The sequence below is a fragment of the Dryobates pubescens genome, chromosome 4, assembly GCF_014839835.1.
Source record: "Dryobates pubescens isolate bDryPub1 chromosome 4, bDryPub1.pri, whole genome shotgun sequence".
NCBI classification, from domain to species: Eukaryota; Metazoa; Chordata; class Aves; order Piciformes; family Picidae; genus Dryobates; species Dryobates pubescens.
The window spans coordinates 7,647,299-7,673,192 of NC_071615.1; the positions used below are offsets into that span (position 1 = coordinate 7,647,299).

The following is a 25,894-nucleotide window of genomic DNA, read 5'->3' on the forward strand; positions in this document are numbered from 1 at the left end:
CATATGAAACCTAAACAAACCTCAGCTTCACTTTTCATCAAAAATCTATGCCCCTCAGTTCCAACAGTTAAAAAAATCCCACAAAAGGTCAAGTGTGTCTGTATGACAGCATTAAAACACCAGAAGTACTATGTAGTACCCTGCACAGGGTAGATGCAATTTGGATTTCTCCCCTCAAAACATATTAGAAAATGGAAATACAAAAAGACCTTGATAACACCACATAAAAATATAACTTTTTAGCTGCAAATGCAACAAGTCTATTAAAAAAATATATATATACAAGAACTGCTTATTGCAGTGTCATTCTTCCATCATTGCCCAAGCCTCTTCTGCTTTTTGGTAGTACTGATTTGCCAGTCTGCCTTTCATGGCTTCCATTGCTGCTTCTGCTGCTTCTGTGTAGAGCTCACCTAGAGAAGGAAATACCATCAGTTATGGTGACAGGCTAAACCACATCTCTGTATCCTGAAGCAATTAAAGTATGAAAAAGAGAAACTGAGGTCAAACTACAGGGTATATTCTAATAGTGTCAACAGAGAGTTACATCAGATAGGAATTTGGCTTTTCCTCTTTGAGTGGGAAGTCACAAAAGTGGCTGCTAATAGCTCTTCAATATATTTGGAAGGACTGGAGATATGCCCAGCCAGTAGGATCCTACAAGAGGACTCTAAGATGCCTGACATGTAGATTACCTAACTAAGACAGTGTTGCATAGAGCCCAGGAATCACGAGTGTAACTCAAAAAGCCAGCAGAAACCTGCAGTTCAGTGGCCTCACAGGGAGTGAAGGTTGCTAGTGACTCAGTGTGACACAGGATTGGATCTGCTAGCACTGACTACGCCTGTCATTGGCAAGATCTCATTTGGCTGTTTACAGCCTTCTTTCACCCTGCATCATTACAGCTTCATCCACAAATCTGAGGGTGCTAACCCTCTGTATGTTTTGTAACAGCTGAAGCACAGAATGTATTTTGGGGTACATGGGGGAAGGGGAAGGAAAAGCAAGATTACTGATTACAGAAACAAAATGAGGCCTCACCTGATCTCTGTGGATCCTTGTTCAGCTGGAATCCTCCTGTCATTAACATCTCTGCTTCCCTGGCCAGGAGCAGATACCGGGGCTCATCCTGAGTGCCATCATATTCACCTCCCTCATCACAGTCAGTCATGTTCAGTGCAGCATTGTACCAGTGCAGCGCCTCCTTCCAGTCCTGTACTCTGAAGTCAAAAGCCATTTTTGAGAATGGTTACCTTAGGAAACAAGTGTACTCAGCATTGGAAAGTCAGAATTCAACTTTGCACTAGCTTCTCAGAGCCTTGATGCTCTCCAAGAAAGCAAGTGTTCCCATGGAGGCTCACTGTACACAGCAGCATCAGCTCACTGTATGAAAATGAGGTGGGGCTCTCTTTATGCAGTAATTACAGAAGAGAAAGCATCAGACTGAAGTGTCTTGCTTAATTCCAGAGCCTGAGCTTCCTTACTACTTGTGTGGTTTCAGTCTGGCATTTATATATTTGTGAAGATAAGACTCAGATTACTTCTAAATCTGTTGTTTCATAAATACTTTAAAATGAACACATTGAGCATGTTCAGTCCATTTCAACAAGAAGTTTAACATTATTTTCAATTTCACCACTGCTCAAAGTTTCACTGTTGTGCAAACCAGAAAACTCATTTAAGTAACAATTACATGCTACAATACAAAAGCAGAAAATAATCAATACCATCACCCATTATATTTGGTACTTAGGGGAAAGACTATTTGTCCACTCATCCATACTGGCAAATCACAACTTAGTTACCGTCACAGTACTGCTCCTATCCCTCCCACTGAAATACCAAGTTACTCAGTCATGCACAGTACCTGTCTGAACCAAGATTTACACCTGTATCATATGCTCTTGCTACCAGAATCATGGAAGATCGGTCTCCAGCTTCTGCTGCTCTCAGTAAGTAGTCAAACCCTTTATTTCTGTTCTCCTTTATGTCCTAGTAAAACAAACAAGACCTTTACAATGTTTTTTTTTCTAATTAAAAACATCCCTTACTCTAAACCAAAATGCAGTTTCTTCAAGTCAATAATGGCTCCAAGTATTTAGTAGCCTGTGGAGCAGGCCCAGTCACAATAAATTAAGACACTGAAAGTAAAGATCACTTAAAAAGCTTCCCAAAGGTATGCAACAATTTGCTGGCAAACCAGAAATAAGCAGCAATTTTTTGCTGCTTTGTCTAAGTTCTTAATTACAAAGTTATATGTTTTCTCTGAAGACAGAGGAACAGAACACCTCACTATGGTTATTGTTTTGTCTCCATTTCCTGCTCTCATGTTATTTTTCAATGGATCACAATGACACATTTTGACACTTTCTCTGAGCTTTCCGCTTACCTCCAGAGTGACCTCAGAAAGAATGTGATGTGGCAGCTGAGAGTACATGAGTCCTAACCCAACGATGGCTTCCAGCTCCCCACAGTCTGCAGCATGCTCCAGGTGAAACAGGGCTGACTCCTGATCCCATTCCTTGTCTTTCTCACAGAAACGCCCAGCTTCGTGATAGCGAACCAAGGCCAAATGAACCTAGAACAGAATTGTACAGGAAAGAGACAAGTGCTAAATATAGATCTGCTTCTTCAAAAGCCCTGTGCCCATACTTAGGCACAAAAATACCTCTCTGAGGTGACTACTTAAAAAATTAGTTGTATACCTCTGATTGAGCAAAAGACTAGTTTGATAACTCACAGACTTGGAGCTTGATTTGTGCCTGAACATATTAAACAGGCAAAAATTGATAGCTACACACAACGAGGCTGCCTTTGTAAAGTTGACTGCTAGAGATGAAAGACCTAATTCAGCCAGACAGTAGCTGCCACAAAGTCTTCCCACATCAGTATGCCCTAAGCAGTATCCCCCATCAGCCTGCCACATCAGAGACCAAGTCTTAGGGATACGTCCTGGCATATCTGGAGCCTTGCAGACCTTTAGGACAGAAAATCAAAGACACTCAGCCTGAAGCTGCCTAACACTCCAGCCAGCAGGGCAAAAGACAGTAACCACGGGGCACAGACTTCAACATACAGCAAGAACCCTCACAGGAAAGGAGCTAACCTGAAGCACAGTAAATAAAAAAAGTTATCCAGGGCAAAATCCTCATACCACTGAAGTCTTTTTTCCAAACACATAATGGGATTATTTTTCTTCTCCTCTCCCCAAGGGAAAGGCAAGTTTCTTCTCCAAGTGAAGGGTGTGAGAACATCTGAGGCTCTCAGGATATTCAGGAACTGTATGTTCTGAATGCAGACTTAAGGCCATACCAAAAGCCCAAACTTAATCCATAACTGCATTATATGGGATAGTCTGGATTAAAAGGAGTTGGTCCATGCTACCATTTTTCAGGAGTCCAACCTTTTCTATTTGCAAGGTATGTGGGTCAAGCATACCATATCTACCTCACTTCTCTGTGTGATACCTCTGGAAAGGCAGATGAGCCAAGAGCAAAGTCCTTCCTTAAAGAGGCCAGATGTCCAAAAGCATGGAAGTCGTAAATACCTGAGCTTAGAAGTCCCTTGCAAATTACAATTATGCAACAGAAAGCTATAAACATGTTATTTATTTTCACCTGCACAAATAACTCATGCAGGGCAACACCTCTAAGTGATAAATGTAAGAGGTTTCTTTCTTGTTGGAAAGAATAGGATTGTTAGACCCATCCTACCTTCCCAAGGACTGACTTTCCAATTTTCTTTTCAAGCTCTAGAGCGTTGAGCCTCTGAATTTCTTGGGCAACACAGGATGGCCTGTGGATGTGGACTCTGGAAGAGTTGTAGAGATTCCATTTCTCCACACTGATCTGAAATAGAGAATATACTATGATTTGTATCCAAAATTAGAATTTCCCTACTATTCATATGGATTGCCACCCAGAAATCAAAGCTTCTATTATTACTTATTAGTAAATACTGCAGATTACTAAATACTACACAGATTTCAGAAGTCATGTTAGCAGCTAAAAAGTAGCTATTATTCTTCATTCAAGAAACAGATAATTTCTAGTCTCAACAAAAAATGTTTTCCATAAATGATAGCAGCAAAGCAAAGCATTAAGTTCTGAATCAGAAAAAAGGTACCTGAAGTCACACTGCAAGCACTGACATTATCCATGCACAAAGGAAAAATTAAAATCCTATTTTTATAGTCAGAATTTTAAGTTCAAAACATTTTAAATGCTGCTTGCATTCCACAACTCTAGAAAAATGAAGAGTACCAATGCAGATGATAGGCAGATACATCCATTGGTGCTTCTCAGGATATTCAGCACAAATGTTAAAAAAACCCAACTCTTCAACATAAAGGGTGGACAGGGAATAGTAGCTGAAATAGATTCTATTACAATGAAAGCTTCTGGATGTATACAGGGGAAACACAAGTGGGAAGGTTACTGGCACAGAACTTTAGCCTGTTAAAGCTGTTTCAATTTCTGACACCGCTATATACAATGACTACAAGGCAAGTCCAAAAAGTGTAGCTAATGGAATTATTCATTATGGTCAAAGCTCTGTTTTTCCTTCTCTGAAGAACAGAGTTATTTGTTCAGCTAATTATCACAGACCTTTTACAGAAACATCCAAGAAGGTCTGGTCTTCACTAGCTCAGTTAGATACATGGATTCCTACTGCCACGTATTTCAAATGCTACATTTAACAAACCCCCACAATTCCAAAAAATAGAGTGCATAAAGGAGATATAGTCCAGCTAGGCAGAAAAAAAGAAATCCATAGAACTAGAATTATTTTTTTGAAGTGAGAAATACACAGATCATTGCTAATTTCTGTCAGGAATCGGTTTCAGAGGTGACAATTTGTAACTACTTCCTTAACTGGAAAAAAGACAAAACAAAAAAGGAAACAGCATGGAAAGGTAAGTTGGTATTAATAAATATACTCTGAAGCTGAAAAGGATGCAAAGGTGATTCAGTGGTGTGAAGTTAGATGAGTGGAAAAATGGACAAGCAGAGTTGCAAACTTATTGTCCATGAACATTTCTGCTTTATTTACCCTTGCAGAGCTTCCCAAACTGTCTTCATCAGATTCATGTCTTCGGTTGTTGTTTGAATGGTCCTGCATTAGCGTAAAGATTTGCATCATTTAATAACTGATTTGTGCCAGTTATCCCTCTGGACTATTTCTATCCATCAAAATTAATAGTGACAATGACCAAATAAGTTCCCACTGGATCCTTTTCTCTCAGTGATATCGCAACATAAAAACCAAACATACTGAAATGGCAAAGAATATGGCACATCCAGGCTTTGATCCTGTAAACTGGATATCCTGTGGCAAATATTTTGCCACTTCAAAGGTGATAAAAGTAATGGTATCTTCTGAAGCATCATTCTCCTTCCTTTCTTCTCATTAGGCATCTAGTTAAGATCATCAGGTCAAAAAGCATTTACTTCAAAGTTTGTATTTTATTCGACTAACCCAAAGGAATTCTGAAGTTGCATACTATTAACAGTCAACACACCAAGTTCTGTGATATCTCAAGCCATGTAAAGTCATAGAAAGCAGGGAAGGTAAGAGAAGTAGAGAAGGGAAGAGTCTTGAAGTAGATTGTACTTAAGGATTATGTACGACAAGAAACTGGCTCCATTTCTCAAATGCATCACTTAAAAAGCAATCAAATGCAGTGTTTGAAAATAAGCTCTGCATCACAAAGTCATTTCCCCATAACAGTGTCATTAACATTCCCAAGGTGAAGAAGCAATTCTGCAACATGCAGGAATTTCCTTCCAACTGTTTCCTCTGTTTACAAAGCCTAGATTAAGGATGATAAAAAATTAAGACTATTCCATGGAAACAATTTGAGTATAAACAGGCCCAACTCCTCTCTTCAACCCAGAGTGAGATTCTTACCTTCTCTCTATGACCCCCATCTTCTAGCTCACTTCTCTTTTCACTGGGATATCCACTGTCTCCACCATTTTCAAAATCCTGCAGAAGAAAACAGTGTTAGCACTACCCTCTGCAAGGATCTCAGCCTGACATTTCCCACAGAGAAAAACCTTCTGCTGCATCCATGAGGTATGTTGGATAGATATACTGGATGAAAATGATTTTATGTTGTGCTGCCTCTGAGAGACAGAGCAGGACATAATGACCCAGAAGGTCCTGTCCATGTTTATGGTCTCTTAGATACATTAAAAAAAAAAAGGGCAAATAATATCAAGGACTCACACATGTTATCAAACCAGGAGTCAAAACATTGATACAGGTTTTAAGTCTTCAGTAGCAGATGGAAAATTCCCATTGCAAACCTATTGCAGACTCCCCAGGTAAGGTTGTCTAACATCTCACAGTACTGGCATTTGCAGGAACCTAATCAATGGGGGTTCTGTTTAGCTTTCGTACCACCACAGTTGGCATGAGAGCCAAAGACGCAAGCAGAGGAAAAGATACAGACTTAGATTCATCTGTTAAAATACACCAGATGCAAATAAGTTTCTGGAGGACAAAAAACCCAACACAAACCTAAAAACTCCACTGTTTTAAAATAGGCTATTTTTCCTTTATTAGAAACGGCAAATGCCTGCAGGTAATGTGACCTGCAACAATGAAAGTAGGCAGAGCACCTTTATGTGCTTTTGCTGAACAAAGCCTTCAGGCAGTCCTTCAAAGACATTCATTAAGGAATTACAATCTCATTTCCTGCTGGAAAGACACTTACCCTTTGGTTATCAAGCTGATCGTAGTCTTTGTGAACCAAATTATCTATTTCATTGAACACAGGCCAATCTAGGAAGAAAAAGATTTGCTTCTTATTGTAAGGATAACGTGCTTCAGCAGAAAGCTCTAGATAGCATCACTTCACCTCCATTTCTTCATAGAAGCACCTCTGCATTAATTATCTACATAAAAGGACTTTTAGTTTTATTTCTGCTCAAAGAGGAATGCTGGAGACCAGTATCCTGGACTAAACACAACATGCTGCTGTGTTTAAAACTAACACAACAAAACAAGTCACTGTCAAATGTTCAGGAACCCCCACAGAAGTTATGTACAAGGCTCACTTACTAAGCATGTCCATCTTCTGGCTGTGAGGGGTTGCTGAGGAAGGAGAGCAGGGTAAAGAGTCAAATGCTACATCACTCATGCTTTCATCTCCAGAGTTTTCAGACAAACGGAAGAGCAGAGGAGGTCGACTACCAGACACTGTTCTCACCCGGCTGCTGCCACATTTTTCCTCTGTGCCACGGAGAATTGTTTGAGCAGAATCCTTGACAAATTAACAAGAAAGTCCCATGAATAATGGCTTTCTCTATTCTAAGCATGATACATAAGCCAACATGAATATTTACAGTTCTGTACAATAGAGGAAGTATAAATGTGCATGTGTGTATGAGCATTTGCTGTGAACATTTTACACTCCAACAAACTGTCAAGTCCTGCCATTGCTGTAGTCAGAGAGTTCTCTTTAAAACTGAATTTCATTCAAAACATTTCATCAAGTCACATTCCCACCAGTATCAGTTGAAGACAAGCAGTTTTACTCTTCTCCCCAAATTAGGTTTGAGATACAAAACTCACTAATGATTTCAGCATTTAAAGCTATACTTGGTCCTAAATATACATTACAAAGTTCCCTATTAATTAAAGCTACAGCATTAATTCAGAGACAAGGCTGGGTAAGTCAGCTTTAAATTGCTGTATTTTAAACTGCTGCAACATCAGTGATAAAGGTTTGACATAAAAATAGGTATTTCAGTTTTATTTACAGGGCTTTTAATGTTAGAATAAATCAGGTGTACCACTTAGTTAAACTTACTTAATCAAGCACTTACAAGCAATTTTTTATTATAATCCAAGGCTTCTCTCTCTTTGGATGAAAGATCAAATGGTGCAAGCCCCATGCTTTTGCAAATCTTGTTGCAGAAATGAGAATGAAAGAACAAGGCCATACCTCGAACACCTATGGCATTTAAAAAAAAGAGTGAAGAAAGGGTTTAGTAGAAGTTTCTAACACAGTTTATTTGATGAAAGGGGGAAGTCCTGAAGCATTTTCTAAAGTGTCAGAAGAAAAAAAGGAGAAAGTGCTTCGTAGCACACATAGCTCAACTTCCTTCCACTTTAACACTTCTAAGTGCTTATTACATATGCACAGCATATAACAACATATTACTCTGTCTGTGTCATTGAGAAACGTACCTAAATTTGATCCTGCTTAAAAAACTTGCTGTGTCTTACGAACAATTTCATGTCTGAACACTTGGGGCTTAAGAAATATTCAAGGCTCATCTCCCACAGTCAGCTGTATCCACTCCTGCAATGCAGCAAAGAAACTAATGGCCAGGATTATTGCTATCACATTGTAGGAAGCTACCTAATTTCATTACTTGTTTGGTTTAAGAGTAGGCCAGAAGATCAGCTCTTATTTTAAATCTGCCCTTATGTCACAGATGTCCTGTTCAGCCCCTTCAATACGACTTCCCCAGCTGTTGGCACAGCCCTCAGAAACGTGCCTGCTCATACAGACCTCTAGTGGCAGCTACTCAGCAGGCAGCTGGAAAGAGAAAAACATACATTACTGCATGAAAGAGAATCACTGATTTTACCTAGGTTGCCATCTCCAAAATCTGTACCATTCTCTGTATGGATCTGAGGGTCCGTGTAGAGGTCTCCAACTCCTTGGATATCAACAATAATGAGTTGGTGTCCTGAGCGCTCAAAGGTAAAGTGACTAAAGGCCTGGAAAGAACCATAGAAAATGTCTGAGAAAACTCTCCCTTGATCTACTCAAACCAGCATTTCTTGTAGAAATCTCATGAGCCTAGTGTCAAATATAACTGGTATAAACATGACTATGTAAGCAGTGTGAGACTAAAAGCATGTAGTAGATTGTTTCTCAAATCTGTCCCCATTCAGAGAAGAGCAAGGGTAAAAAGCAGCAGTGGGAACATGCAGGGGAGAGGTTATTGTTTTATTCCTCCTTCCTGTACCAGAGATTCTGATCTCCATCACAGTTCTTCACCTTAAGAAGTGGGGAGCTGCCTGGCAAGCAACATAAATGGCAAGGGAACAAGGGGCTCTGACTCTAAGTGCAGAATAACTCCTGCATGAGCACCCTGGCTATGCCTGTGGATCTCCAAGCTCTGCAGCACCAGGACATTGCTTCCTTCTGCCAAGAGGCAAAATTTTGCCATACTTGAGAAAAATACAAAAAAAAGTAAAGAAGTGAGTATCCCCTCAAAATTCCCCTTCCCCCTGGGAGGCCCCTCAAATGGCTGATCTGGCTCTACAGTCATTTATCTGGTAACAAAATGCACACTTTGCACTAAATGCAGCATTTCAAACCCCAAGTATAAACCCCATTTCTTTTTGGCATAAAGCTGAGACATACGAATCTTCTGGGAAGTCCTCCAAAAAGCACTGCCAGGCCTAGAGGAGGTGACTGGTGGTGATAGACAAACATTTTAACTGCAACAAACCTCACAGAACATTTTGTTTCCAACATGTGAAAGCACAGCACAAAAGACAGCCCAGAACATAAACCCCCTGGTTATACTAAGCATCATGACAAATGCCATAAAAGAGTGGGGGGGAGAAGTAACAATGAAGAGAACAAAACCCTCAAGCCCCAGTAAAACATTCCATTGCTATGCTGATCACTTGGCACTTTTCACCAGTAAAGTTCTTTTACCAGATCCAAGAATCACTTGAAACCTCTACTTGTCTTTCTATACACAACCTCAGATTCACTTACTCAGAGGTTGTAGCTGGAAAAAAAAAGTAATAGCTTTTTATGTGCAAATAGACTATGTTTAATAATGAGTTGGGTAGACTATTTAGTACATAGCATGTGAGAGGTCTTCCTTCCTGCCTTAATTTGAAGCAAGTTTGAAATATGTTGTTGCCTGCAAGTACAATCAGAGTCAAAGAGCATTAACCATGCTCAACTCAACTAAAAGCAACAGACACTGAAATGCGATAAAGAAGCTCTCAGCACTTGAACAAGCAGGTTCCAAATAAGATACAGACACACTGCAAAAAGCTAAATTAATTTGGTATTATATTGGGAAGCCTGCAGTCTCCCTTTCTGGCAGCAATGCAAGACCTCTGGATAGAGCCAAGAAATTCCCTGCAGCTGACTCTAGGGAAAGCATTAAATAAAAGCTCACTTGCGGAGTGAGACGAATGTTGTCATCTCGCACAAATCCAGAATTGGAGTTGTATTTGATGTATTTGCCCTCGATGTAGTGCTCCAGATGGAACAGAGGCTTTCCAGGTCTGTCCTTCATTTCAATAATACAGGTCTGTACTATATCCACCTGGGGAGGGGAAGAAAATAAACAATGACTAACAGAACATGGTCCTCAGATCAAAGTGTGTGAATCCTCCAGCTGTGAAAACTTGCCCAATGAAAGAAGCTGAACAATTGCAAAGATCTCTCTGTTTAACAAGGGGGTGGGGAAGAGTCATGTGCTGCTTAGGTTACTGGAGGAACTCCATAAATTAAAAGCAGTCACTTCAAAACTGCTTCCTTCTGCAACAAATCCCTGCATTTAAGATTTCCAGATTTCCATCTGTGCACTACCTTGCTATTATGAGGCAGGTAGTTATTAACCAAGCCTCACAGGGGAGGCAAGGCACACAGCCCACATATATAAAAGCTCATTCTGGTTATTAAATTGTTAAGGCCTCCACACCAAGTCATACTTTTAAACTCAAGCATTTTGTCACGTCACACAGTCTGTAGTAGAGCCAAGAGCAGGACTAAGATACCACAGATACCACAGTGCATGTACAGTATCCTTCCTACTACAAGCTGCCCCTTCCGCCCATTTCAGTTCATGTATGCATGATACATATCATAGACATAAAGAAGAAGAGCTCCTGGCTGTGAGTGCATAACAGTTGTAGTCTTTCATCCCTTCACTTTAGTTTCCTATCTTTTAACAAGCTGATTGCTGCTGGAAGTGCTTTTGTCCAGAACACGATGGCCAATATTGGCCAGCAGCTATCCAACTTAACAGCATGGAAAAGCACAAAGCTATGTTGGCTGTACAGAATGTTTAGAATGACCCCAGACCCAGAAATACGACCAGCAAAGTAGGAGAAGCACCTCTTCCTGAATCCAATGTAGTACAGATGATGGGAATGTCTTTGATACTTTGAGTCTAGTCTCATGTTCCCTCCACCCAGAAGTTTCACACACCTTAACACTCTGCACTTAATGCAATGTGCCAGTATTGCCACTGAGACACCCAAAGAAAATAAAGCCACAGTATCTTCATTTTTAAGAAAATTCTTGCCTGCTCCTCACAAGTCTGTATTTGAATAGCTTTGTAAAGTTGTTCAGTTATCTAGCTCTTAAAACCCAGTGCTAGTTAGGTGGTTAGATAGGCTTACAAGACCTAAGATCTACCTTCCTGAAGCACTAAGCAGTTAAGTGCTTGTTGAGATGGTTGCTGGCAATAAATTCTGTGACATCTCCAATTATCTCAAAGGCAGCTGGGCAAATATCAAACAGAGCAATACAAACATCATTGTATTTTGGCTGCAGTGAACAGCTGAGAACAGCCAGACATTCACAAACACAGGGCACCTAATTTGGGAAAGAGAAAGTAATTTGTGCATTTACTTAATTTAAAACCAGCTATAATTTAATGGAAAACACAGTAGGGCAGAAGAACCTATCCAAGCAATTAAATTTAACAGAATGTGAACAAGTGATTGCCTCTAAATTAACTTGAAAACTAATCTAATAGAAGAACACAACTGCCTATTTTCTTAGCAAGAACTCTGAATGTACCTGCTTGGGTGGCTTGTGCCGGTTGTACTCTTCTCCCCAGAGTTTTGCTTCCATCTGAAGTCGGACATCCTCAAAATAGACATCTCTGCCCACAGTTTCTATGTATTGCTTGGCAACATAGTTATAGGCACCCTTCCAGTTCTGTGTGTGCAAGAAGTTGGACAGCTTTTTCCTGAAAGACAAATCATTAATTGGTGGAATGAAAACCAGGAATTTGATTTAATCTTTCCCATTTGTTTGCCTGCATGGACAGACCCAGACCCTGAGCATCACCCTCACTCATTTATGAGATACACTGGCTGAAGAGTGAAGCACAGGCAGGTGGCAAAGGGCAAGCAACATCCCTTATGAATGAATGGCTGGGACACACTAAGGTACCTGTTTGGTTTGACTGCAGCTACTTCTGCTCTGAACTTCCTCCTTGTCTCTTTTCTTTTCCCTCCTGCTCCCTTAAGGCCCAGAGCAAGGTGCCACCTGAACACCCTGTTCTAATGTCAACAGTGTTTTTCTGCAGAAATTCACAGGGAGTGGCCTTTCAAACATGAACTGAGAGGACAAAACCCTCTCCTGTAAGAGCAGACTGCTGTCTTCTCAACACACAGGAATGAATACTCAATACCTGCTATGTTCCCAGAAGGAAAACTGCACCTGATGGTTCTTTCAATTTTAGTTGATGTACAGATCTTTAATCCACAGATGCCTCAAGACGGAGGGGAGGCAGGGGTCTGACAACAGAGTATCTGCTGGCTGCCAACAAAAGGATTAGGAAGGTGTGCAGTGGTTGCAAAGCATGCCACCATTCAAGTCAAATGGGAAAATCTCAGAGTTATCAAGAATTCCAAAGCAGACATAAGCTCCTTTCCTAGAGCAGCCTCATGCACTTACATGGAATATGGGTGAAAACACTTATCCTTCCCTTTAAGAACTTCATTCAACTAAGTCAGCAGAAAGGTGTAAGACCCCTCTGCTGTGGCAGCAGTAGACCCCAGAAATGCCAAGCCAGCCTGAAGAAATATGAAGAGGAGTATTCAGAGTAAGACAGGGTTGGGCACTGAGCAGTTCCCATACTCAGTAACAAGCAACGGCTCTGAGCCTTTCTTGGTGCTGTGCCAAACTGAACATTTTGAGAAGCTAGTAGCAGCACTCAAATTCTCAACCCTCCCCATCCTTCCTTTCCTTTCTCTTTCCTACAGCCTTGTTGCAGAGGTCTTAGTACAGGGGATGCTCTAAAGGCAAAGCAACTTCATATTATCTGCTGTCCTGCAGGAATGGGCAGACAGGTCACTATAACAGAGACCTTGGAAAGAAGGAACAAGTAACACAAGCCAGCTCATGTGCTCTTCTAAGGCAAATACTCTCTGAACTTCACTGAATCAGCTCCAGCCAATGTTGTCACTATCATGATTAAAGACTTTCAGAGTTGCAAAAATCTAGAAGAGAGTGATCCAGATGGGAAATATCAGAGCACCACAGAGTTATGGAAAATCCGGCATCAGGAAGCTGACATACAAGTTTTATTTTCTTAGCACAAGAGGTTAAGGCAAAGCTACAAAAGTCAATTTCTGTTTATGGCACATAAGATACTGTGTAAGGTACAAGATATTGTGTAAAGAGGAACGTGGTAAACAACAAGAGCTAAAAGCAATGTCAACAGGCTAAGATTTGTTGCTTGCAAGGCTCCATTCACTGCTCTATCTGGCTTTGCAACAACAGATCCACCAGCTTGGACTGATACTGAAAAAACACCAGCTGGGAGGACTGAGGGATAACTCATCCTCCCTTCTGCTGAAGTACAAAACACCATGTTTCTATCATTTACAACTTTCTTTCCAGAAATGAATCCAGACATGAAATCCAATTTCTCTGGATTGGGCAGCTGGAAAGATAGGGAAAACAACCTTAAAAACATACACATATACATTTTTCAGGAAATATTAATTTCCAGAACCTGAAAAGGGTAGAGCACTGTTCTAGCATGAACTGATTCATAGCTAGATGCCGATTCCCACACCCATATTTACTAACAGTCTCCAAGGAGAGGAAAATTCCTCCTCCGTCTTCTCCCCCACTTTACCCTTCTGGAAAGAGTAACTGCTATGAGTTCAAGCTCTGCCTTACTCAGAATAGGATTTCTCTGGTACAAGTGATCCAAAGTAACCTCTGGGATGATAACCTTCTTCACCAAGGGAGCTTTCTGGGTTGAGATAGCACCATCCATCTATTCTTTCCCCTTTTCTCTGCCTAACCAGAGACCTCAAGCTGGCCTCCAGGCTGCACACACCTACAGCTCCATATCAAATTCAAACATATTTTAGCACACTAGGAACACAGAAACAAAGTAGCTGCTTCTGTACATTCGTATTTTGCCTCCTTGAGATGGTGGAAATAGCATAAATTTATGAATTGCTGATTGCAGGTTTCCAGAACTGGGCATGACTGGATGTTATGCATCGCACTGCAGTTCCAGTACAGACAGTGGTTTGACTTTCCAAAGCAAGCTCACTAGACACCTGTGCAATGCTTGCTTGTGCTTTCCTTAAGAGAATGTCCTGCTTTCTGAATCCAGACCTGTGCTGCAGCTGAAGTGACACAAACAAGAACAAACTCCTCTGCTATACCTTCGAAAAAGGCACAGCAGGGAGCTAATGGTGGGGGAGCTTCACTTTATATGATTTCCATCACACTTAAGTGAAATTCCAGTCATCACAGAGGACATACTGCATGGAGGTCAATAAAGACAGACGGCAGATACTTACGTTCTGAAACACTCTCGCATTGCTCCACGGCCAAAAGGCTAGGGGAAAGAAAAAAAAACCACAAATCCTAAGAGCAGAAATTATTTTGAAGCACAAAACACAGAAGGACTACTGCCAGCCAAGAAGATGCATGGGAAAGGAACAAATGTCTCATGTTGCTAATGGGAAAACACTGACTCCATGTTCTACTCTACTCTGAGGAGAAAAAGCTGTAAGGACATCAGGCATAAGGGATGAACAGAATCAAAAGAGAGATAGAAAATAATGACACTGAACTGTTAAAATTACATAAGTAAAACATCTTGCTGCCACTATTCAGTAACAGGAAGTGAGATAAACTCGGCTGCTAATAAACATGACAGACAGCGTGATCTTACTTGTGATGCCATCTTGATGAGGACTTCATCTTCAACCCAGTCTCCAGTGACTGCATTGTACCTGCAAAATCAGATGTGCCTCTTAGAAAAATGCAAAGGGAATCCAATACGTCCCAACCCCAGTGCCTACCCTTATCTCCAGTGGACTGCTAAAAAGTGCTATCCCAGGCCAACACAAACTTCTTGTCTCCCCATCACACTCCACTTCTCTTTACCTTGTGTGAAAAAATATGTATAGCTCTCTGAAGACAATCATACCGAGAGTGAACAGATTCCACTAAAGAAGCTGCACTTCTGCAGCACTATAAATTAGGCTTTGTTTGCTTTGATGTTTAATCTCCTCTGTGATGCCTAGACAGTAGGCAGGAAGAGCTTTACCAAGCCCTACATTCTGGACAGGTTCTCTCCCCCAAACCTGAGCTTGCATAAAACTGGTTCTGACTGGGGATCTGTCACAGAGCTGTGGAGGATGCAAGCACAGCACAGCACCAGCTGTGGCAGTGAAAAGCAGTGAGGCCATGAACTGCCCAACATTGCACCAAGCCTCTGCACAACCCTACAATAAAAACAAAGAGTACAACAAAGTCGTTTCTCCCCACCCCCTTAACTCTCAACACAGTAAAAGCCAAATTGAGAGCCACAGTGGTTGAGTCACCAACACATGACTGTTTCCAGCCTGATTTTCCCAATCTGCACAAAGTAATTCATGCATGCATATGCCCCATATATCCCCTTATATAGTCTTTATCACCCCAGTTTGCAGCAGACAAAAGAGATGGAAATGGGAATATCAGAACCATTTCTTTTCCACAGGATATTCTAGAAGCCATAAACCAGTTACCACCTATTCATATTTTTAAACATGCAAACTATTTCAGGACTGCATGGCTGACCAGGGAACAAGAGCACTGCATGACAGCACTACACTATTGGAAGGGAGGCCTCCCCAGCCGCTGATGTTACATGGCGATTAACTGGCCTCTAAACTCCTACTCCTTCCACCCTGAAACCTGTGTCAGTAGGGTAAAAGTTTTGGCAAAGCCTGTTCTGAAGCACTGAGGGTAGTTCAAGGGACAAACTCAGTTTCAGCACGTACACCATGCGGAGTTATTCTGGGCTTTATAAGGACCTAAATTCCAGCCACATGCAGCAATACTGCACAGACAGGCAACAGTGAAACTGCTATTTTGGGAAAGGCATAGTGTTACTTTTTTTCTAAACTATTTAAACTAAGTGTGCTGCCTCTTTATTTGGATTAGTTTCCTTATTAGATTAACTTTACAGCATTAATAAATCAACCAGAAAATACTTTTCAGCCATGTTTCCTGTCTACATGGTGAAACTCAGATCCTCTTAAGATGGGAGAGAGAAAGAATGTGACACTGGCTTGCAGAAATGTTTATTTTTTGATAATGTGCAGAATTTAGGTATTCCTGAGTTAAGACACACACACTTTGGAAACTCCAGCTACGCAATTACATACATTCTGCGTGACAAACACAGCCCTCGCATAGACCGGCACATTCTGTTTAACACTAGCATTAAAAGCAGAAACAGACCTGTAACGAGTGGCGTGTTCCGTCTCAATGTCCTCAAGATGAAATTCTGCCCATGGATCAGGCATGTGTTTAGCTTTCTCAATTGCATGTTTCCAGGTTTCCTGAAGAAGTTACAAACTAGCAGGTTATTTACAATCAGTAGCAACTCCTAACAATGGCATTTTCTAGAGCACATCAGGATCCCTAGTCTACAAAGATGCGCAACTTGCAACCATCCCCAACAAAGCACTATTAAGACCAGGGACCAAAGGGTGGAAAAGACCATTCTGGCATTTCATAGCTTGAAATACAGTTCAGAAATATGAAGTGTCAGGTTTCAGTTCAATGTGCACTACTATAAAGTTACCAAGAACGTCATCTGGTCTAGAACGTACCAAATACAAAACCTGTTGTCATTTGCAAATATCTTTAACGTACATTGCAAACAGTGGTAAGCCACACCTAAATGATGTTAACTCATTTTTTATTGGTTTGGTTTTCAACATCACATAGCTAACAGCTTATGCTGGCAGATAAAGCATTAAGAAGTCCATTAGCAGGAGAGCAATTTGAAGGAAGACAAAAGTTCTGTAAACCCCAGAGTTCCCAAGGAAGAAGAAATTAGCATGTTGCAAAAATTGATTATTACAGCAATTCCAGACAAGTAGCTATTTCAATCTCCACCAAGTCAAGAGTAAAAAAACTACAGGAATTTTTCTGGAATATAAACAGTCTTTCTATGCCAGCCAGCGTGGATGCTTTTCTCCTAACATTTAAATAACCCTTCTTTTCACATTGTCCTGTTCCAAGAAACTAAAGATACGATCCTGTTATGTGCCAAAGGCCTTCTGCAAGAAGAGCAGGAAAAAAGGCCTCTCTATCCCCCTGCCAGTGAAGAAACACTGAGCTCTGAGACTTTGGTACTGCTTCTCTTACTCAACTGCAAGTATGCATGAATCATAACTTTTAAAATACTGGGGTTTTTTTCTGTAGAATTTAAATATATCAAAGCTTTTTAAAAAATACAGTGTGAGTTGGTGTCAGCAATGACATTAAGGAGTTGTTGAAGCAACTGAGCTTTTAAGTGGTTCATGTTTATTTTTATTTCAGCTGTAAACCTGCATACCTTGCAAACAATCTTAATGCTTCCCTTTCTGACAGTAAAGCCACAAAAGAAACATAGTACTACAATAAGTAAGTTTAAAAGACATGCTGAGAAAAATTTCCTATGTTTCATAACAAGATGACATTGCCTCAGATCACACAAAATTTTTCATATTGAATATATATGAAATAGAAACAGAACGGAGTAGAATTGCTCTATTATTAAACAGGTTCCTCTTCAACAAGTGATCTCTGTCCATGCTATGTAATGATTTAAGTAATTACTTCTGCTTGATCTTGTGAGGCGCTTTGTAAAAATCTGTATTCTAATCTTCAAACAGAAGATGGACTTCATAGAGAACTAAAGATGGGTATTATTTCATTTAACAGATATCTTCCTTAGTTTTGACTTGATGGCGTCTATGGGCAGAGGCAACTGAAGCAGTTCTCCCAAACAACAATATAGGAATAAAAAAGGGCCATAAAAGGGGGAAAAAACCCACCACACAAATAAACACAAAAATCTCAATGCATCTGTTCGATAGGGTGTTCACATTTTCTTTTTAACCTACCCGACTATGGTCAACCACAGAGCCATGCTTAGAACGATGCTGTGTGTCATTCTAAAGGATGCATGAGAAACAAAAGTAGGAAAATACAGGTGGTAAGACAAGTGATTGATAAAGTGTCTCTGTTCTCTGTGTTAATCAGAAAAAAAATATCCAGTTAAGACACTCAAATTCTTAGAATGAAGCTACTGATGTAAGTTGGCAACATTTTAATTGGAAAGTATTAGTTAAAAGGGTCTTGCCTATTAACTGTGTAATTAAACATTGCTGAGTCCCGTTGAAAGGGAAGGGACTTAATAGCTACTCTTCTGCCTCTGCATTTCATGATCGGCCATTAGCTTTGGAATCTGAGAAGTGGATTCTGATCAGACCAGGATATTGTGGTTTCAGATATTATTTGCCTTGGTTGTCTGCTTCAGTCTGTGCTGGACATGGCTATTTCTGCAGCTGAAGCAGCAGACAGATTTACTTGCTCCACATCTCAACCCAATACATTTTGTTTGTTATAAGAGTTAAAATGCCAAACCAGACTTTGTAGAGCCCCAAACATGGAGATATATATACTGCAGAAGCAAGAGGATAGCTTAGGAAGGAGGAAATAATTGCAATTTCTTAAGACTTCATCAGTTTTATCTCAGGCCACTACTCAGACCTCACACTGTAAACCCAGAGGCAAGTATTTAGCATGTGCTAACATGTCCACACAAATGAAGACTAAGCTCCCTGTCAGCTCTTCCTTAGCATAGTATACACTGAAATCTGTCTCCTTATCTATACTAAGCTTTTACTCTTAACCTTCCTTAGCAATATGTACCTTTTAATGTGGTAAAAATCTTACTGCAGACAAGACAGTTTCACTTTTAATGTGTTACTTGTCAGCTGACTGAAATATACCCTCTACTATGTCTCCAGGAATAAAGCATGCATTAGGCATAACCAAGATTTTAGAAGATCTATTAAGTAAGTAATATGTTAATATTTATAACAGGAAATGTGTTACTGAAACACATTAAACCCTAGTCTAAACAAAATCTACGAGACATGCCAGTTTACCACAAAGGGTGCTAATGTGGAGTATCTAGCCGATAGAGTGAATGTCGCTTGCGTCCCTATGGCTCCACTGACTGTGGGTTCATCTCCCTGTGCAAAGGGAGCCAAGTGGTACAGGACACACTGCCAAGGAAGCACCAACTATGGCCCCTTCGACCTCTCTGCAATGCTGTGATTGGTGTTGAGTTTTCAAAGGTCAGATATTCCTTGAGGACACTGTCAGGAACTACTGCCAGTGTGAAACTTCATGCCCAAACATAAGAATCAACAAGTTGAAAACTCCCTAGGAAGGAATTATAACCCCCATCATTACAATTTTGTTTGTCCAAACAAAAATATGACGGATTGTTAACTCCACTTGCCAAAATGCTTAATAAAATATTTTCTTCCAGGCCCCAGTTTAGCTTCCTTTTCAATCTCCCAATCAATGCATTGCATTTTTAATGGTTTGATCATAATGGCAGCAAACTGTTTGCCTGGAATCTGCTGCCTCTGTATATGAAGATCTCCCACTAAACTCAAAGGCACAGCAAGCAATTCCATGGCAGTGTCAGACTACAGGTTTAATGGAATTAACTGCAGGTCTGGAAAATGAGATGCATTTTTTCATAGAAAAGCATTAGTACAGCAGAAGCAGTTAAAGAACTTCTCATGCCAACTACGCAAAGCCAAACCCTCACTGAAGGCTGGAGCCAATACTCACCTTAAAGCTAAATGAGTTTCTAGGAGAAGAGCTTGAACTGTACTGATCAGTTTTTGCTAAGCTGCTGTAATAATTGTCAACTTTGATACTGGCAGACTTGTTAGAAACCGGATCATCAGTTATTGGACAGATAAAATAATTGTCTTCATCATCACTATCAGCATCAAGATAATCTGCAGCGTTCACTGTAGTCGATCTAGCATTATCAATCCCTTCCATACGAAAAATAAGGTCCTCGTCTGCCATGTCTGTGGGCTGCTTTATCTCCTGCAATGATTCAACCAGCTACTATTCCAATGAAGGGATGAAGCTGGGTGGGAGAGGAAACAAAACCAGGGTGTTATTAAAATAATGGGGAAAAAATATTTGCCCATGTTAACAGTTCTTTGCCAAAGACAGCAGAAAGCTTGATTTTGTCACTGGGTATTTCGATTTGTTAGTAGTTTATTAGATCCTAGGAGAAGAGTATATAGAGTTTGGATTCTCCTGGGTCCTACCTCCAAACTAAACTAAGGAAACTAAGTAAATTGAAAGTCAAAACAGCATGAGGTAGACAGATTATGGGGTTTTATTAAAATCTGCTGAACTGCTTGAAAGCTCAGAAGGTGACATTCTCAGTAAATATTTCAGTGAGGCCTTCTGACACATTAAACAATGTCAGAGTAAACAATATGGGGATTTCCATCTAGGTATCAAAACTGCAGCTCTGCCAAGTCTCCTGTTTTACCACAGCTTTTCCAAATCAGTAAGCCCAGCTGCAGGCAGAGCAGACACTGTACAACTGCTGCAACAGACGTGTCATACAAAAAACCGTAAGTGAATTGTGGAATTATTCTTCCTGGTGCTCAAGTTCCACCCCTGGGCATATTACAATGGGAACATGCCCAGCAGCCTCCACTCAGAAAGAATTTGTCATGATTCAGCAGAATGCAAACAGAAATCACCTCCCAAAGGCCCAGGCTACAGAAAGTGAGTGTTGTGGCTTTCACACATTAGCAGCCACACAGATGCAAACAGTTCTGCTCTTCTGCATTTCACAGTCCAGAGCCACTGGCAGCAGGACAACCAGCACTGACTTTCACAGAGCTGTCTGCCAGCTGGCAGCTTTCACCGTCAACATTATGCTGTTTGTTACTGCCTTTCTGATGGAGATAGCATTCCCACCACTTGAGCAGCCAGCAACACAGGTAACACCAGAACTCTATCTGCATCAGGCAGTATCAGCTACAGTAAATCACTGCTGAAGAAGGTCTGAGCCAACTCATCTGACTTTCCACTGAAGCACCTTTGGAGCATTCACGCAATCTGCTCTTCTAAGAAAAGGCCATGTGAAAGCTGTCACTTCTGCAAAGAGGCAGTAGCTCCTAACTGGAAGAGGAAGCTATCCTCAACTGCCACTACCATTTTTACTGCAACCATCTTACTGAAGTCTAACAAGTATTAGAGAACATTAACCTCTACTGCTTGTCAGCAGAAACAGCAGATGCAAAATGATGCAAGACCAACTCCGAGATAAACTGCAGTCACAGCTACTGCCCGGCACTCCTCTCTACTACTTTAGTCAGATACACATCAGCAGATCCATGAAGTCTGTGTTCACCCAAGAAATAGCAGCAACAGCAATGCAGGTTTATGGAGCAGTGATTGCAAGCTTTCGTGGTTTCTGTGACCTGTTCTATAAATAGAACACTGTCACACAAATCAGTTTGTATTTAAAGCTAATAGTGTTTGTAAGACTCTGCCAGTTTTTGTTGGAACTGTTATTTCTTGTGAAAGACTTGTGGTGTTTCCCTTGGAAGTGTACGTACTAAAATTCACCCTAACATAACATGCTCTTCAAAACAATTCACTAACCGAACTTTAAACTACACAAACACTGCTCTAAGCCTCATACTTTGACCAAAGGCCCTACAAAAAAGCCTGAGCTTCATCCAAAGGCCTACATTTTGTACTTCTGCATCATGGCATAAACCTGTACTACCTAGAAATTCTGCTTCTGTTGATGCTATGTTTTCACCATTTAGTCTTTAATACCCACTGCAGAAGTTTTCCCCTAGGGCTAAGCAGCAAATAGAGCAAGACTGCATTGAACCTAGCCTGCAAGCCCACGTTATCACCCACAACCTGTAATTTAACTACCAAATACAATCTACTTTGAAAATGTAGTCTTTTTTTTAATCAACCTGGTACTATAGGATTCAGAATGAAGCCAGTCAAGCTATTAAATCTGCTCAAGTCTCTACTATTTGGGGGGCTTTTCCAATGGCTGAACTGTTTATCTTTCTCTTGCTTTTATATCCGAGAGTCACACCAGCAGGAGGAGCAGGTGAGTTGCAAGGCCAACCCACTATTTTTCCGAGCGAACAAGTAAACACAGGTGAAAACGCACACCTCACAGTGCTGGTAAAACATGTTTCTTGTAGGCTGTCCGTTGCTACAAAACACTTCTGATTTGGCATGAACCTTGAGAGCATCTGCCTTCAGCACTGAAACCTGTCCTAATTTGTCCTGAATAATAATAATATAGTAATAGCATAGTAATGTTCTACTCTAGTCAGTAAAATAACAGACAACTCGAGCATCTGCAACTTCTTAGTGGCTGTTTCAGCTCAGAAACAACCCTCTGCACCCCTTCATCAGAGATCAAGGAGAACAGGAACTGTCCCAGAACAGAGGAAGTCCCTCCATTAAACTAAGAATGTTCCCACTCTTCCTGGTACAATACTGAACTCCTTTTGGTTTAATACCACAGTGGCTAAAGCCATCTAGCAGGATACCTGCAACAGTAACAAGCAGTTTTCTATGAAAGAAATTTTTCAGATTAACATTCCTTGAAAATAAAGATTTAAAATTTAACCTAAGCAACTATACAGGCTGTGCCCCTTACAATATATTATCTTTATGAACCACATACACGAAGATATGCAACGTGTTCCCAAACAACCCCAGTGCCACATTAATGTTCTGTAGCACATTACAGAACTGCTGTACTTTCCAAGCACACAACCAACCCTTGTGAAGCAAACATCTATTTCTCATCTGTACTATGTGCTGGCATGAAAACAGGCTTAGTAAGTCAAGGTAGTAGCTCTGATAAAAACAAAACAAAACACACACGAAGCACACCAGAAAAGCTTTAACACACTGGCTACCTTTGACAAACCTGGTCTTACCAAGTAGAGATCTTCTCCTGAGAAGCCTTTACTTCAGGTCCCTTCCAGTGTGTCACTACTGCAAACACCGTGGCACAAACCAAATCCAGTTTGCCTGCAAGCACAGCTGGAATAATGCATTGCATTAGCCAGAGAGTGTTAGCATTGATGCAAATTCATGAAGTGACTGTGAGAGGTCTCTTGAGCCAGCAAAGAATTTTACAAAGCATCAGAGACTCAAAACCCGCTGCAAGGAAACATATTGCTGCTTCAAACACAGTAATGGCTTTTAGAGTCCAAGCAGTAAAGCACAGAAACCATCCTTCTGAGTCAAGTCTACGCTTATGCCAAATATGCAAACAAACATTATGTTAGCAGCATAAAAGTGTACAGTCAGGGTGTAAAAGGACAGAAAAGGAACTTCCGAGATAGTTTTAAATGTCCTTGCACTGCCATTAATAGTTATTTCAGCTGGCTTTAAACACACAACACTTAATTATCAGTGACTTTTTGTAAGCATTTGCTCAGTACTTCACGTTGTTAATCAACCTCATGCTTTCTGTATGCTGAGACATTTGAGAAATTACCCAAAGACAAACAGTCCTAAAGACCACTGCAGGCTGCCACCGAGTACTCAGCCAGCCTTTCACTGCCCGAGCTCCACGGGGGCTTGCAACCCGCCGTCCGCTCCGCACACACCAGCGCTTGGAAACAGGATTTCGGGGCTTTTAAACTGGGCGTGCCCTGCAGTTAATTGCACTCTCCTGGAAACATACATGTGTGAAACTATTATCTCCAGGCGTAAGTGCAGGAGTGTTGTCCAATATAAAAATATCAGGTTATTTTTAGGTCCCCACAGCAGCTCACGGCTTGGCCGAGGGCCTTTTGCAGGCTTTAACCGCCGAAGCCGATCACCATTTTCTGTAACTAAAAGCGCCCATTCCGTTCTTCGCCCCGCGAGCAGCCTGGCGACAGCTTTCACAAGCCCATCCCCCCAACCGGTGTCGGCCCCCAGCACCGCGAAACCACCTACCGGGGTAGCGCAGCCGGCCCCGCCGCCCCGATCGAGCAGAGCGCTATCGCTGCCACGGCGCAGCCGCCCTGCCGGGGGTAGGCGGGCGGCGGGGCCGCCCCTCACCGCCCGCGCTGCGCCGGGCGCCGCCTTCCCGCCCACCTCTCGCCTCAGGGGTAGCGCGCGCCCTCCGCAGCCCGCCAATGCCCGCACACAGCGGTGACGGGGGCGGCATTCCGATCGCTTCATGTGAGGAAGGGACCAGCGATTAGCACTGTTGGGAGTTGGAGACCGGGCAATCCCGGGAGAGAGGGAGCAGCAGGTGGTGTGCTGGAACCCGCGTGGGGCCAGATCTGCTGAGCCTCGTTCAGAGGAGCCGCACCCGAGTTTCCTTCCTCGCTGCTTCCTTTGGGTTTGGACTGGGCTTCCCGGGGCAGGTGCTCCCGCCCCCAGAAAGGCAGGAAGCGGACACAGAGTGACCCAGGGACCTACGGGGGTCTAGGCCCCGAACATTGGCCTTTTCAGCGACATTAGATTGCACATCTCTCCTTTTCTCCATGAGAAATGGCAAAAGAATGCGCTGGCTTTCAGTTTCCAAGGGCTGCAGATTTCCTCAAGTCATCCACATCTGCTTTCCTCCTACACCACTGCCTTTTTGGGTTGGAGACACCCATGGTTAAACTTTTCCTCAAGCTAGAATTTTTGGAAATTTCAAAGAAAACTCATCCTTTCATGGGTTACATATAAATTAAATAGGTTCTGGCTTAATTTACTTGACAGCCTGCAAAGAGCCTGCTCTTCTTGCTGTCACTGAATCTTGTATTCATGATAAATAATCCCCATTAGTCCTTTTTACTGTAAGTGGGGGTTATGGAACCAAGATGTGTGTTCTCCATGCCAGATGCATGATCTCCTGCAGTGCCACAGATGAATGCACAACCCCTGGTCTCTCCAAAAGGAGAGCACACTGGAGAAACATTGCTGCAACGCTAGCACTGACATAATCTTTAGGAGGAAGATTACTAACGCTTACTTAAAAACACACAGAGCAGATGCTCTGACTGTGTGCCTGGGATACCCACCTACCACCACATAGATTAAACGAGCATTAGTTCGGGGACTGGAGGGACTGCATGCAGGAATGCTGCCTGCTGCTGGGGACTTCCTTGGCAGCGATTCCCAGCTGAGGGTGCAGCTCTCGTTTGAGAATGTGGAGACTTGACTGAGCCCCTGTTCAATGTTGCTTCCTACAGGCACATTTCTGGGTAGCCTCAAGGTTCCTGCACTGTTTAAGTTCAAATTAAGCACATTTAGAACATTTGTGGAAAGTCTCTGAGGTCCTATTAATCTTGCAGCTGCGAATCACTGTTGTAAATAGTAACAACGACTGAAAACAGAGCACTGTTGCCCCGTCAGCACCAGAATGTTATCTCCCCGTTTCTCATCCTGTTGGCAGCCCACCTAAGCACCCTCGGAGCAGCACCGGGCAGGGCTGCCATCAGGATGCCTCATAGCAGGGCCTGAGAAGAGAGCAGACATGTCAAATTAATTCTGAAGGCCTGGTAGAAGACAGATGTCTGGTTCCCACTGCATGAAAATATATTGATAATGGTTAAAAAAAATAATACCATCTGCTATTGTAGGGTACTGATAGTGGCAGAATACTGTTACTGGTGTGATGCAGGAGCATAACTGAACAAGGCAACTTTAAACTCCTGCAAATACCCAGCATTGGTTTAAGCTAAAAGGGTCCCATGGCATATAGCTGTATTATGCTCTATTTCCTTACACAGAGAGTTCTGCTACCTCAGGAACATAGTTAAGTTATAC

General features: G+C 41.7%; 1 protein-coding gene across 1 annotated transcript; it reads right to left on the reverse strand.

Annotated features, from left to right (window-relative positions):
- On the reverse strand, positions 1 to 24,153 carry EEF2K (eukaryotic elongation factor 2 kinase). The gene is made up of 19 exons (XM_054180409.1): positions 24,086 to 24,153; positions 23,074 to 23,179; positions 19,901 to 20,210; positions 16,496 to 16,596; positions 14,937 to 14,997; positions 14,560 to 14,597; positions 11,804 to 11,975; positions 10,170 to 10,319; positions 8,607 to 8,739; positions 7,836 to 7,963; positions 7,069 to 7,270; positions 6,722 to 6,789; positions 5,911 to 5,988; positions 5,053 to 5,115; positions 3,714 to 3,848; positions 2,390 to 2,578; positions 1,868 to 1,992; positions 1,042 to 1,220; positions 1 to 413 (listed from the first exon to the last, which is right to left on the reverse strand). Exons 3-19 carry the CDS (start codon positions 20,144 to 20,146, stop codon positions 304 to 306), a joined length of 2,178 nt encoding a protein of 725 aa, XP_054036384.1. The 5' UTR covers positions 20,147 to 20,210; positions 23,074 to 23,179; positions 24,086 to 24,153; the 3' UTR covers positions 1 to 303.
- Between the last annotated feature and the right edge of the window lie 1,741 nt (positions 24,154 to 25,894).